Source organism: Nicotiana attenuata, chromosome 1 (genome assembly GCF_001879085.1).
Source record: "Nicotiana attenuata strain UT chromosome 1, NIATTr2, whole genome shotgun sequence".
NCBI lineage: Eukaryota > Viridiplantae > Streptophyta > Magnoliopsida > Solanales > Solanaceae > Nicotiana > Nicotiana attenuata.
In genome coordinates, this window is record NC_031989.1 from 69,692,945 (window position 1) to 69,708,274 (window position 15,330).

The window sequence follows — 15,330 nt, forward strand, 5'->3', positions numbered from 1 at the left end:
CTCAACAGGCATCTCGAACTCCGAACTCGGTACCCAGTCTTCGATCCTTCACCCCGATTCTGATAAATCAGTAAATTCGGGTGGACCCGATTTTAGCCGTATACACAAATATTTTGCTATCTTTTGCAATGATTTTGGTATCGTTGCCATAGGCCTATTTTCTAGTAGTAAATTTGCAGCTACTGCATCAAGAGGAGCTCCCGCAGATTTCAACAAAAGAACATGGAGAGTGGTGCCGGAACCAAAAAAAGGTTATTTTACAGTAACATATATTAGGACAAAGGTAAGATAATGGTAAAGCTGGTTAGAAACTATAGTTTACACTTGTACCCTTCATATAAGGTGATAAGTGTTAATTATTGATAGTTTGTGCAACCTTAGGCCTTATATTGTTTAGTTTTTAATTATTTTTGTGTGATCCGATTCTAGAGTCAAATGAGCTAGTATGTTAAATTGCTTTATTGGTTAAATAATTTTTTTAATATTGACCAAAAAATAATAATCAATCTAAATATTGTATTTAAAATCTAATAACAATACATTATGATGCAATGAAAATACACTACACAAACAACCTGTAAATCTGCATATCGATTTGGATCAGAAATAATTACTCCCCTTATTTTAATTTAGATAACACATTTCGCTTATCGATAGTCAATTTGACTAAACTTTGAAGCTAAATCAACTTAGTTCAACTTATTATTTTAACATTAAAATTTGGATATACAAAAACTACACGAAAAGTAGTACTTCCTCCGTTTCAATTTATGTGAACCTATTTCCTTTTTAGTCTGTGCCAAAAAGAATTACCTCTTTTCTTATTTGGAAATAATGATTTATAGCCACACAAAATATATGTGCCTCATTTTACACCACAAGTTCAAAAGTCTTCTCTCTTTTCTTAAACTCCGTGTCCAGTCAAATGAGTTCACATAAATTGAAACAGAGGGAGTATAAGTTATACTTTTTCTCATATCAATATAATAATAAAATATATTTTAAAACGTTGGTCAAACTTCCCATAGTTTGACTCTCGATAAGCAAAATATGTTATCTAAATTGAAACCGAGGGAGTAACATTGTCCTGGAAAAAAGAGAAACAAAATATACGTAAATTACATATATACCACACAAAACGGTAAAACATATCATTTGGTCCGAGCTTTTAAACCAAAATATTCAACTTTGGATCTTATTTGCACATTTACACGGTACACTTGAAAAGTAACAGGGAGACACACATATAATAAACTGAAAGAAGGCGAAACATTACATAGGTGTGACTTTTCACCATTTAAAGCACAACATCAAAAAATTTCATTGTCCTTGTGATCTATGGCAATTAAGTATAGATCTTTCTTTTTCCCTGCAGTTAATCCATTTTTCTCAGTCATATCCAAATCTTCTGGACTAGTTCCAAATGGAAGCACCCAATTAAAGTGGTAGAGTAACTGCGCCAAAGGATATTTAATAGTTGCCAAACCAAATTGTATTCCTGGACAAATCCTTTTGCCCGCACCAAATGGAACAAGCTCAAAATGATTTCCCATAAAGTCAATATGAGAATTTTCAAATCTCTCTGGAATAAAACTCTCAGGGTCATGCCAAATTTCTGGCTCTCTTCCAACTGCCCATAGATTAATCAACACTCTAGTCTTAAGAGGTATTGTATATCCATCAATATATGTTTGTTCCCCACATTCCCTAAACAGCAAGGAACCCGGAGGATGCAGCCTGAATATTTCTTTAATCACCATATTAAGGTATGGTAATTTATCAAGATCTTTTTCATCAAAACTTGTGTTTCCTTTGAAGACTTGTCTCACTTCACTTTGTGCCTTGATCATAACTTTAGGATTCTTCATCATTTCTGATAATGCCCAAATAATAGTCGCAGCTGAAGTTTCTGTTCCACCAGCGAATGTGTCCTACTTCAACAAAAATAAATAAATAAAGAGAACATATTGGTACACATATAATAACGATCATGCATGTACATAAAAGTTTAATGAGATATCTTCAAACGGGTTTAAAGTTCTACACATCCAACTAACTGGAGAATAAATTAATTTGAACATTATTTTGATTATTAGCTAGGTACGTTTGATTGAAGCCTTCAACGTAACTAGCATGTGGTTGAGGCGTACGTCGTTGTTATCATTAGATGCATTTGAGTAAAGATTATATATAACTTACCCGCACCGGGTGTTTACACCATGTTAAGTTAAGTTAACCATAGAAAGGAACTAATTAAGGTCTATTAGGAGTCCTATTTTAATAAACAAAGAAATCAAAAAAAAAGAAAAAAAAAAAGAAATCAATGGCCGTGCGACTATAGAAGTAACTTACCTGCATTCGTCTTTCTTCTCCTTCTGCACGATATTCTACGAAAAAACTCAACCGAGAGTGTAATGGGGAGACAATTTCTTTGGTATTATTCAGTTTGTTATTTGTTAATGTGTACTGAAAAAATTCTCCTAATTAAGCTTTAGTTCAGTTAGTAACCACAGTTAGGCTATTATTGTCTTCACAAAAGAAGTCGTTAAAATAGAAATTAAAAATTTCTTTTCAAGATTAAGTTTGATAACCTTTTCATGATTAATAATAGTGTAATTAGGCAAAGCCAAGTGCAATTCATGAATTTCTATCGTATGAGTTTAATCTTATTGAATATACATGTCTACTATTTTCACAAACTAAGCCATTTACCTTTTGTGAGGTAATAGAGTATTCACCGTTAGTAGACAACAGTACCGTCGATGTACTTGACGTTTCCGTCTAGAACATAATATGGAATTTCAAGATGTTGAGTATTTTTATATTAATATTTAATCAAGGTTATATGCAAAATATATGGTACTTAACTATCTTTTAAGTACTAACAATTGTAGATAAATAAAGTAACATGTGTTATTTGTTTAATGGTCCGATGAAAACTAAGTTTTTTCCCACTCAATGGGCATATGTGGAGTCTTTGTTCCCCTTTTAGTATATCTTCCTAAATTTCATCTTTTTTTCAGTTAGTCACGCCGTCTATTAAGCATATCGTGTAGCTATGCTTCTTGAAGCCTCGCACACAATAGGTGTTAGATTATATTCTCACTATTCCCCTTTTCCTTGCTTGATCTCCGAATGTAATAGGAAAAAAATGAAAGAGAAATTGCCGCTACAGTCTATACATCAAGATCGGAGTATTATAGCATAATTTCGGTATATGAGGAAAACAATCGTGCTGCACACGTACTAATTGCATGGGAAGAACGGATTTTGTGGCCTAAAACTAAAACATATTAAAAGGCCCTTAAATTTCTTATGTAAAATTCAGATAATAATGAGATACAAAGAAAACTCTAGGACTTTGGCTTAGTGTTAAATATACAACACGTAATGTGTGAATTAGGTGCACGTCACGGCTTGAAACTTTATCGTAAGTGAAAATATGACATTAATTAAGTGGAAGAAGATAGAGGGAGCACGACGATTATCTGTCAACTTTCGGACCTTGTGCCCTAATGCATTTGGAATTCTCTTAAAAAGATGAACCAAAAAAAATTACTTTCTAATAGATGGATCAATAAAATATGGTGAAAAGAAATAATTAGAGAAACTGAAAATCAAAAGTAAAACCATTAGAAACATTAGAAAAAAATATGAGTAGATACATGAGAAAAAATTATATTTGATGACAAAGGTAAATACATCATTAAATTAAACGAGAAAAAAATTTATCGTTATTTATCACTCAATCATATAACTTTAATTACAAATTTTAAAATATTTTATTAATAATATATACATAAAATATATGTAACACATAGTACTTAAAATTGGGGCCCTTAATATTTTGGGGGCGTAAGGCAGTGGCTTCATTTGCTTTACCCTTAGACTTTAAGTATATGCTCTCTCGTTTTCATTTTATGTGTCTTGCTTTGACGGGCATAGAGCTTAAAAAAGTAAGGAATTTTTTTGAATCTTTTGATCTCAAATAAAGATATATGTAGTAATGTTTCAATTATATGACCCTTGAACTTGTGTTTCTAAATTTTCCACGTGGAATGTTAGACTTGAAAAGTTACTAAATATAGAAAGTAGCATTCTTTTTTAAACTGACAAAGAAGGAAAGTAAGATACATAAATTAAAATATAATAATAAAAAGTGTATCCCCTCAGATAAGTACTTTTTTACTGCAACACTCTCTGCATGCATGAGTAGGATCAAAACAAGACCAAAGACATCATTAAAACGTCATTAGATTATGAGGAAGGACTCTTAGTAATTAAGGTGATTATGGACGTGACAAGTTAAATCTTAATTAGTCTCCATGCATTTTGTTCCTAACTTAGAAGTTATAGTTGTGCGCGCAGTAATTTAATCGTAAAGAGACAGAAGATAATTATCATGAGCTGGGAGAAAACTTACAGAAATAACTGCTTTTATATGATCATTTGTGATTGGAAATTGAAGTTCGCCATTGTCCTTAATTCTTAGGAGAACATCAACCAAATCTTCACCTCCAAACTCACCATTTCCCTTGCTTCCAGCAGCTGACCTATTCTTAATATGCTCGTTGATTATGTCCTCCAGAGCTGCATCAGCCTTGTTATGCAGTTTTACGAATCTTGATTTCGCCCCACTTATCTTGTCAATTAATAACTTCCAAGAAGGGAAAAAATCACCTACATCAACTAATCCTCCTACTGATTCCAGTACTTCACTCAACAATTTTATCAACTCGTCTTGATTTTTACATGCTTTCCCAAAGGCTGATCTACAAATCACTGAGTTGGTATACCGAAGAACTATTTGTGTCAGGTTGACAGCAGAACGTCCATTCACGGATCGAATTGATGAAAGCAGACGCGAAAGTTCATCTTTTCGGATTGAGCTAAATGACTTGACCATCTTGACAGTTAGAAGCTCCATGACACATATTTTACGCATTTGCCTCCAAATGTCACCATATGGTGCGAAGGCAATGTCTTTGCAATTGTAAGAAGAGATGTTTATAGATGTGAATACTGGCCTAGTAGCAAAGGCAAGATCGTGAGTTCTTAAAATTTGTTTTGTCATACTAGGTGATGATATGACTATTGTAGGAACTTCTCCAAGTTTCAAATACATGATTGGACCATACTTTTTTGCTAATTTTGTAAGAGTTTGATGTGGAAGTCTTCCTCTGATCAAGTGATGGATACTACCAATAAAGGGGAGTCTCCATGGACCAGGAGGCAACTTTTGTTGTTTTGATTTTTTCCATTTGTCAAATACAACAACAAATAGGAAGGGAAAGAACATGAGCAGTGCAACGAAGCTCAGAGTAGAAGAATAAATCTCCATCTTTCTAATTATAAGGACTATTGATGTATATTGCTTAAGTTGGTTCATTTTAGCTGCCTTTTATAATTCTCCAAACAGCTAAAGTCCAAAAAAAGCTAGCAAGGCAGATCATGAATTCAATGCATAACAGTTAATTGATTTAGTTAAAGAGCCATAATAACATAAGAACGACGTGTAAAATTTTCTTAAATATTGGAGGCACTTCGCCAGCTTTCTTTTATTAATGTGTGTGCTGTATATCTTCATAGTGGTAGTGATTAAAAAGAAAAAGAGAGACTCATTGCTAGAACACCATAAGAAAGAACTAATTTTCAACGATCAATACCATCTAGCCTAACATGGGGCTGGCGCACGCGTCACCTCAATATCAATGCCACTCAGCCCGATATGGAGCCTGACGCACGTGTCACCTCAATAACAATCCTCAATAACAATACCAATACAGTTTTATGGCCCAAAATCAGTCATCAATCCACTTAAGTCTCAAAATGCCAACATCTCACAGTAACAACAATCAAAATACCACAAAATATGTCAACATGCCACAATTTGGCTCAAACTCGTATCACACACAGAGCACTGACAACACATGAGATAACATATAAAATTGCACAGCGACAGAGATATAATATGCGGATTTAATATCATGACTAAGAAATATTACTATGGGCTAAGATAAATAGCTCAACATAGCAAAAACGGTCATATCAACAGATAAGCAAATAGCCTAAACATGATTTCTAGCCTGAATAATAGCTCACGTAGTCATACAAGTGGAGAAAATATAATATACAAAACAAAGCATACAATAGCCTAAGATCTACCCGGATCATGAATAATTACGGTGCATACATATATGCTCGTCACCTCGCATATGCGTCACCACAACATATAACAAATACCTTAGTCAACGGGTAATTATCCTAAAACCAAGTTTAGACAAGTTACTTACCTCATTCAGGCTAGTCTTCAACCTTGAATTACGCCAAAACCTCGATCTGGCCCTCCAATCGCGCAAATCCAAGATAAACATCATCCAATGAAGTCCACAATGTCATAGGAAGCAATCCCAATCCATAAAAATTCGATCTTTGAAGAAATTCTCGAAAACCATCAAATGTCAACCCGGGCCCACGTGTGCCCGAATTCCAAAACAAAACCAAAATTCGATGATCCATAACATGCCGAGTCCAAATATATAATTAATTTCCAAAATCGGGTCCAAATTGGTGCTCAAATCCCCAAAATATACATTCTTAAAATGTAGGCAAAAACCCCAAATTTCCTTTCAACATTCCAAGTTTTAAGTATAGAAACCCATGGGCAATCACTATATAAAACCAAATTCAAGTGAAAATTACTTGCCTCCAATGTAGTATTTAAATTGCTCTTCAAAATCTCCTCTTCTCGAGGTTTATTGCTAAAACTATGAAATAATGGCCAAAATACCAAAAATGACAACTTAGATGCATTGCCCGGCGGTACCCTATGCAAACGCAATAGTCCTGACTGACAAGACATATGCGAACGCGACGTTGCCCATGCGAACGCGATGACTAATTAAAACCCTGCGTGACAACTAAGCTCCGCGAACGTGACCACTACATCGTGAATGTGGTGAAAAATCACCAGTAAGCCAAAAACCTTCTACACGAATGTGACACACTAACCTTGAATGCGAATAACATCAGAAAATCGGCTATGCCAAACTCAATCGAAATGGTGAGAAACCATTCTGAAACTCACCCGGAGCCCCATGGTAATCATACCAAAAAGTTCCAATACATCTCTCAAACCTATCCAAAGGTTTCAAATGCCGTAATTAACACCAAAATCAAGAATCTTCGACCAAGATTAATCTCTAAAGTTCATAAACTTCCAACCTCAATACCAAGCGTCCGATTCAAGCCTAACCAATTCGGAATGAACCCAAACTTTGTACATAAGTCCCAAATGAAAAAATAGACCTATTTCAATTCCCGAAATAATAATTCGATTCTGATAGCCTTAAAGTCAACTCTCGGTCAAACTTATGAACTTTCCAAACCTTTAAAGTTTCAACATTCAGCAATTAGAGCAAAATCAATCTAGAAACCTCTAAATCCAAATCCAGATATATGTCTAAGTCCAAAATCACCACACGAACTTGTTGAAACCATCAAAACACAAATCCGAGGTTGTTTATTCAAAAGTCAAATCTTGGTCAACTCTTCCAACTTAAAGCTTTCAAATTGAGAATTACTCTTCCAAATCAACTCTGAACCTCTCGAAAGTCGAAAACAACTGTACACGCAAGTAATGATACATAATATGAAGATATTCAAAGTCTCATACCACAAAACAAAATGCTAAACTTCTAAATCACCGGTCGGGTGGTTACAAAAAAGTAGCCAAAAATTGATTAATTACTCCCTTCGTTTTAATTTATGTGCACCCATTTGACTGAGCACGGAGTTTGAGAAAAGAGAGAAGAATTTTGAACTTGTGGTAAAAAATGAGGCACATATATTTTATGTGGTTATAAATTATTGCATAAAGGTAAATTGTTTCCAAATGGGAAAAGGTCTCATTCTTTTTGGTACGGACTAAAAAGGAAATAGGTTCACATAAATTGAAACGGAGGAAATATAAATTACTTATCTACGTATTTATTTGAACATTTAAAATTGTTGGAAAAAATAATAATCCCACCCAGGAATAATATTCATGGCAAATAATAATAATAACACAAGAGATTAACAACTATACCAACTCTTTTAACGAGGTAAAATATAATATCCGAGCGGAGCAATATTATCACTATAATATTATAACTTAGTAGTTTCAAGAGACTACTACAACTCAGAAAGAAATAATACTCTTTATTTTAAATACCTCACTACAATATTACTCACAATCACTATTTATCTCACAGACTACAATATGTGGATTACTCTCTCTAACTTCTATTGCTTCTCTCTTATTTTGGTGTATTTAAAATGAGGAATGAGGGCCTCTATTTATAGCAGGAAGAGCCGATAGTTTAACCAATCAAAGTTGATTGGTACCTGACAATTTCAACCAATTTGACAATTTGTTATCTTGCAAATTGGTTCCACCGCCCAGCCGCAAATCCAACCAATCAATATTTTTCTCTTTTATTTTATTTAATTATTAGTTGAGGTATGGACCCCAAAACTCTCCCGTAATTTTGATTTTTCTTCTTCATTCCAAGTCTTGATCTCAATCTCTAAAAATCTTCAAATTTGAGAGGTTTTGTAAAAATGTCCGCAACTTGATCATGCGACTTCACATACTTGAGTTCTACCTCCTTCTCTGTAATGCATTCTATGATAAAGTGATACCGTTTGTCTATATACTTGCTTCGATCATGATAGACCGGATTCTTAGCAAGTGCCTGTGTGGATTTGTTATCAATACAAGTCTCCGTAGCTTCAATTTGTATCAAATTTAGCTCCTTCAATAATCTTCTCATCCATATAGCATGACGGGTACGTAACATTGCTACTACGTATTCGGCTTCCCAGGTCGAGAGAGTAACAATTGATTGTTTCTTTGAACTACAAGAAATAACAGAATCACCCAAGAAAAACACAAAACCGATTGTGCTTTTTCTATCATCAATATCTCCCGCATAATCACTTATATAAAATCCCACAAGGCTGAAGTCATTAGAATAAATAACCCATAGTCGATCGTACCTTTTATGTAACGAAGAATTCTTCTAGTGACCTTCAAGTGAGTGGAGGTAGGAGCTTCCATGAAGCGACTTAGTACTCCAACTGCAAAGAGTATATCTGGCCTAATACAAGTCAAGTACCTAGAACTTCCCACAAGGCTTTTGAAGAATGTTGGATCCACTTTTTCTCCTTCATCAAACTTGGACAATTTTGTCTCACTCTCCACCGGTGTGTTCACGGGGTTGCAATCGAGCATGTTGAACTTCTTCAACATCTCTTTTGTATAGCTTTCTTGAGAGATAAAAATTCCATCCTCCATCTGCTTCACTTCTAGGCCCAAGTAGTATGACATGAGCCCTATATTCGTTATCTCGAACTCAGGTGACATATCTTTCTTAAAAGCTTCAAACAAATTTGGGTTATTACCCGTAAAAATAAGATCATCAACATAAAGACAAACAAGTAAGATATCTCCATTAGTATGAACTTTAAGGTAAAGAGCATATTAATGGAGACAACGAGTAAACCCATTGTCTTGAAAATACTTGTCGATGCAACTATTCCATGCTCGTGGGGTTTGCTTTAATCTATATAAAGCTTTGTTCAATCGCAACACTTTATCTTCATGGGTTTTACCGCAAAGCCCAATGGTTGTTCAACATAGACTTCTTCTTCAATATAGCCATTCAAAAAGGCTTACTTGACGTCTAGTTGATGAATCTTCCACTTCATTTGCGCCACCAAAGAGATGAGCAAGCGAATCGTCTCCATACGAGCAATAGGTGCATAGACTTCTTCATAGTCAATGCCTTGCCTTTGCTTGTAGCCTTTATCCACAAGTCATGCCTTGTATCTCTCCACATCTCCATCAACATTCTTCTTTATCTTATATACCCATTTTACTCCAATCGCTCGATGACCCTTGGGAAGAGTTGTTAACTCCCACGTGTTGTTCTTCTCTATTGACTCGATCTCCTTCTCCATGGCTTGTCTCCACCATTTTTTTGTAACTGCTTCATCAAAGTTCACTGGTTCACTGTTAGCAAAGAGACAATATAAAAAATCAAAATTAGTAACTTCTTCTATGTCCTCATAGAGCTCTTGAATACTCCTTGTTCTTTGCGGCTGTTCATTTGAACTTTCTTGAGAAGAGGGAGATGCACCATTGGTTGGAGAAGGAGGAGGAGTTGTATCCTTCACAGGTTCCACGGTCTCTGGTTCTTCTTCATCACCAAAGTGTGGAAAAAAACATATGAAGTTTCTTCTTGATCTTCCCAATTCTATGCCATTTCTTCATCAGATTCAACATCGTGACTTACCACCACTTTGATGCTGCTTGGGTTGTATAACTTGTAGCTTTTTGAACTTGTATCATAGCCAACAAACACATGCTTGACACGTCGATAGTCAAGCTTCGCTCTCCCTTGTTGTGTTCATGAGCATAGGCTATGCTCCCAAAGATTCTCAAGTGCTTGACACTTGGGTTTCTTCCACTCCATGCTTCTTGAGGGGTTTGATCTCTAACATTTCTTCTTGGAGACTTGTTGTTCAAATAAACTGTACAAGAAACAGCTTCGACCCAAAATTCCTTAGGCATACTTCTATCTTTCAACATACATCTAGCCATATTAAGAATCGTTTAATTCTTTCTCTTTGCAACTCCATTTTGTTGGGTTAAATAAGGTACCGTTAGAGGGTGACGAATTCCATGAGACTGACAAAAGTTATTAAATTCTTTTGGAGTGAATTCACCTCCTCTATCGGACCTTAAAGATTTTATTTCATAGCCGCTTTCTTTTTTCACAAGTACTTTGAAAATTTGTAAAAGCAGCAAAAGCTTTAAACTTTTTGTTCAAGAAATAAACCCATGTCTTTTTACTAAAGTCATCAATGAAAAGAAGAAAGTATTTATTTTTACCAAAGGAAAGTGGATTGATTTGTCCACACACATCCGTGTGAACAAGCTGGAGCGGCTTGGTTGATCTTGACATGGTCTCCTTTGAAAAACTCCTCATTGCATGTTTTCCAAGAAAACAAGCTTCACACAATTGATTGAGATGGTTGATTGATGGTATCCCATCCACCATGTTCTTTTATCCTATTGATTTGAGCGCTTCAAAATTCAAGTTCCCAAATCGCAAGTGCCAACACCATGAATATCTTGCACATTAGACTTAAAAAACTTTGCTAAAATTGTTTTAAGATTCAGAGAAAATAATCTATTCTTTTTCATATGTACTTTAACAATTAGAACTCCACTTGAATCTCTAAGCCAAAGATGCATATTTTTTATGTGGATGTCATATTCCTTTTCAAGAAGTTGGCCCAAACTCAAAATATTACTTTTTAATTTTGGCACATAATAAACATCTTGAATTAGCTTGTGACTAGCATCTTTGCAAGAGATCAGAATCGTATCCTATCCCTTTGATTTGAATCTTTGAGGTATCTCCAAAGGACACATTACCTCTCACTGTTTTATTGATCTCCAAAAACTTCTTTTTGCATCCACACATACGATTGCTTGTTCCATTGTCCAAGTACCACGAGCTACAATCATCCATGTCTTCTTCCTTGAGTGCCAGCAACAACGTTGACTCATCTTCTTCTTTCTTGTTGTCAACAAGGTTAGCTTTTTCTTCAACATTTCTACGACATTCCTAAGAGTAATTGCGAAATTTATGATAATTATAACACTAAATTTTTTATTTGTCATACATTTGCGCATTATTTTTTTCGTAGTAGCCACGTCCTCTTCCTTCTCTATGTCCACGACCACGACCTTTGAATGTTTGGTGGATTTTAACTTCATTATTGAAGTTGTTACCATTATTTCTTCCTCTTCCGTGACCGCTACGGCCTCATCCCCGTCCATTCCTTCGATAGCTCTTTTCACCTCCATAATTCTTGAAGGATGCCTGAGTTTTAAGAAGTTGCTCCAATAGCGCTTATTGTCTCCTTTTGATCTTTTCTTCGTAGGCCTGTAAAGAGCCCTCCAATTGCTCCGCCATCATAGAGTATAAATCTTTAGACTCCTCAATAGAACACACCATAAAATCAAACTTAGGTATTAAAGTGCGAATGATCTTTTCTACCACAGGGACATATTCTATGTCCTCCCCGTATCTTCTTAATTGATTTACAACAACCTTCATTTTTGAATAATAATCCGAAATGCATTCGGATTCTTTCATTTTTAAAACTTCACAATCAGCTCTTGGAGTTTGAAGTTTTACCTTCCTCACCTTGTCAACTCCTTGAAGGAAATTTTGTAAAATCTCCCAAGCTTCCTTTGAGGTGGTAGCATCTGCCACCTTCTCAAATATAGCATCATCCAAACATTGGTGGATGAGCGTGAGGACTTGTTGGTCCTTCTTCCTTGTCTTTGCCAAGGCATTTTTTTTATTTTGAGGCGGATCTTCCTCATTATCGGGTTTTGCATACCCTCTATCTACGATTTCCCGCACATCCTGGGAGCCAAGTATGGCTTTCATACATAGACACCATTTCTCATAATTATTTTTTGTGAGATGGGGGTACTGAAAAGAAAGCGCATCATTATTTGCCATGGCTCTGATACCACGTTGTTGGAAAAAAAATAATCCCACCCAGGAATAATATCCACGGCAAATAATAATAACACAAGAGAGTAACAACGACACCAACTCTTTTAACGAGGTAAAATATAATACCCGAGCGGAGCAATATTACCACTATAATATTACAACTTAGTAGTGTCAAGAGACTACTACAACTTCGAAAGAAATAACACTCTTTATTTTAAATACATCACTAGAATATTACTCACACTCACTACTTATCTTACATACTACAATCTGTGAATTACTCTCTAACTTCTATTGCTTCTCTCTTATTTAATTTGGTGTATTTGAAATGAGAAACGAGGACCTCTATTTATAGCAGGAAGAGCCATATTTAACCAATCAAAATTGATTAGTATCTGACAATTTGAATATCTGGCAAATTGGTTCCACCACCTAGCCGCAAATCCAACCAATGAACATTTTTCTCTTCTATTTTATTTAAATATTTGTTGAGGTATGTACCCCACAAAATAACTAATTTATATTTTGAATTTTAAAGCTGACTAAGTGCTCGTTTAAGAAAGATTACGTCTGGTAAGATAGGTACGTATAACGGTATCTTATTTAATGAAAATACATTCAGGTTTGTCTCAGCCTTCTTCTCTTCTCACTTCCTTAGAAAGAGAAAAAAGAATATTGTGGGAATTCAAGTTCTTTCTGATCAACCTGAATTTCGTTTGGCTTTTGTAAATTCTAAAGAAATTCTGGTATACACCCTATAGTGTGGGACATAAATTTCTCAAAAATAATGATTACATTATCCTCCTCCTTTTGATTTCTTTAAGTAAATCTTTATCTGTTACAGACTTGTCTTGCTATTTACTATCTACAGAAGTTTTGAGTTGATGGCGCGTCTCTGAGAGCAGGAAGGACTTTTATGATTAAGCCGCCTCGCAAGTCATTTGTATGTTTGCTTTGTTTAGACAGAGAACACACCATAAAATTTTCTTGGCCTTTTTTCCATTTAAAGACCACACCACAAAATGGAGTCAAAAGGAACAATACATTGTAAAATTTCCTAGGCCTTTCACAGCTTTTAGGGTTGTACTTAATTTTTGAATCAAATAGGAGTGGCTCGATTAAATTAGTGACATACAGTAAAACTTTATAAATAAAAACCTTAAATAAAGGCTAAAAAGGCACTCATCAGTCAGCTCGGCCCCTTTCCTATTTTGCTTTGCCGCCTATTAAGAAAATAGGTCCCGAAAAAGTGGCCCTAAAACAATTGCTTTTTTGGTAATAATGGTTGCATTGTGATCTTGCCTAAATTCCCTAAAGCAATTGCTTTATTGGCCTAAAAAGTATTAATTGTTGCATTGTATGTTGCCTAAATTGTCTCTTTTTTTTTTTTTTTTTTTTTTTTTTTTTTTTTTTTTTTTTTTTTTTTTTTTNCGCACAATTCGTAACCTACTGACAAACCTACCCTACCACTTAATAATTTAATGCAGATGCATGTTAATCGTTTTTATTTTTGTGAATAGGAACTTGTGTAAGATTACTTTGGAGTGAACTTTATAATGCTTTTTTTTGTTTTTGTTTTTGTTTTTCCCTTTAAACAACAGGAAATCACATGATTTTGGTGCGCATAAATTTGGAATTAGGCGTTTCGGTCGTAAAAGAAATGATACTCCCTGTGTTTTAATCTATGTAGCAATATTAACTATTTGGAGAGTTAGTCACAATTTTCTTATATATATATATATATATATATATATATATATATATATATATATATATATATATATATATATATATATATGTTTACAATATTTTTGAATTATTAAATATTATAACTTTTTCACTAGTTTTATATAGTTTAATATGTAAATTTTATTTTTAAAGACATAGAGAATTTATATTCGAATTCAAACTCAAAATTAAGTATATTAAATTTCATACCCTGAACCTTGTCACATAATAAAACGAAAGGAGTATTTCTTTATAATTATTATGCAAAGTCCCATTCTGATTATTATTATGCATGGCATAATTGTTGTTGTTCCACATTTGTTCTGTTGCACAATGGGTTAACCAACGAAGAACTCCTCGATCAATCGTTGAGCTGAGCATAAATTATTTTGATGATAAATAAATAGTTGTCAAAGAACAAGGTTCCTTGAAGATATTTCTTGTGCTAATAGACAAAGGTTATAGATGTGCTAAGCAGATATCGAAAGAAGCAGGTTAGATTATCCCGACTCAATTTCTATCAGAATCGTATTGGCGTCTAACCCAATCCGCTGGGCAAGTCAACCAACTTAAAGGAAGCTCAAATTGATTATCATCAAATAAATAATAAAATAAGATTGCAAAAACTAATACAAACTTTTTCAAGAACTTATAGTACAAGTCATTGACAACTAAAATTAGATTTACAACATTGGTATGATGAAAAATACATCGTTCGTTTGAATATAAAGAAACATGTATAGAAGATAGGCTACCATGGACAAATGACAGCTAATGACTGGAATACTGATGTCTTCAATGCTCATTCTCATTTTGTTTTGACCTATTTTGCACAGGTCAAAATAAAATACAACTAGTGGTTCCCCTGAAGTAGATAAAAGAAAAGAGTCACCGCCTAATATTTAAGGTATACTAGAGAACCTATAAGTCTGTGAAAATTATTATCCTAATGGTCTGCTAACCGGTGAGATTTTGGTAAGGGTTCTAGTTATTCTAAGGGGAAGGTGTTAGCCAT

General features: G+C 34.4%; 3 protein-coding genes across 3 annotated transcripts; all 3 read right to left on the reverse strand.

Annotated features, from left to right (window-relative positions):
* LOC109237080 (premnaspirodiene oxygenase-like) lies at nucleotides 1,311-5,341 on the reverse strand. The gene is made up of 2 exons (XM_019403334.1): nucleotides 4,424-5,341; nucleotides 1,311-1,931 (listed from the first exon to the last, which is right to left on the reverse strand). The coding sequence occupies exons 1-2, from the start codon at nucleotides 5,339-5,341 to the stop codon at nucleotides 1,311-1,313; spliced, it is 1,539 nt and encodes a 512-aa protein (XP_019258879.1).
* Nucleotides 8,776-9,409, reverse strand: LOC109237085 (uncharacterized mitochondrial protein AtMg00810-like). Its single transcript, XM_019403347.1, has 2 exons — nucleotides 9,074-9,409; nucleotides 8,776-8,901 (listed from the first exon to the last, which is right to left on the reverse strand). Exons 1-2 carry the CDS (start codon nucleotides 9,407-9,409, stop codon nucleotides 8,776-8,778), a joined length of 462 nt encoding a protein of 153 aa, XP_019258892.1.
* Nucleotides 11,970-12,590, reverse strand: LOC109237095. The gene has a single exon (XM_019403356.1). It carries the CDS (start codon nucleotides 12,588-12,590, stop codon nucleotides 11,970-11,972), a length of 621 nt encoding a protein of 206 aa, XP_019258901.1.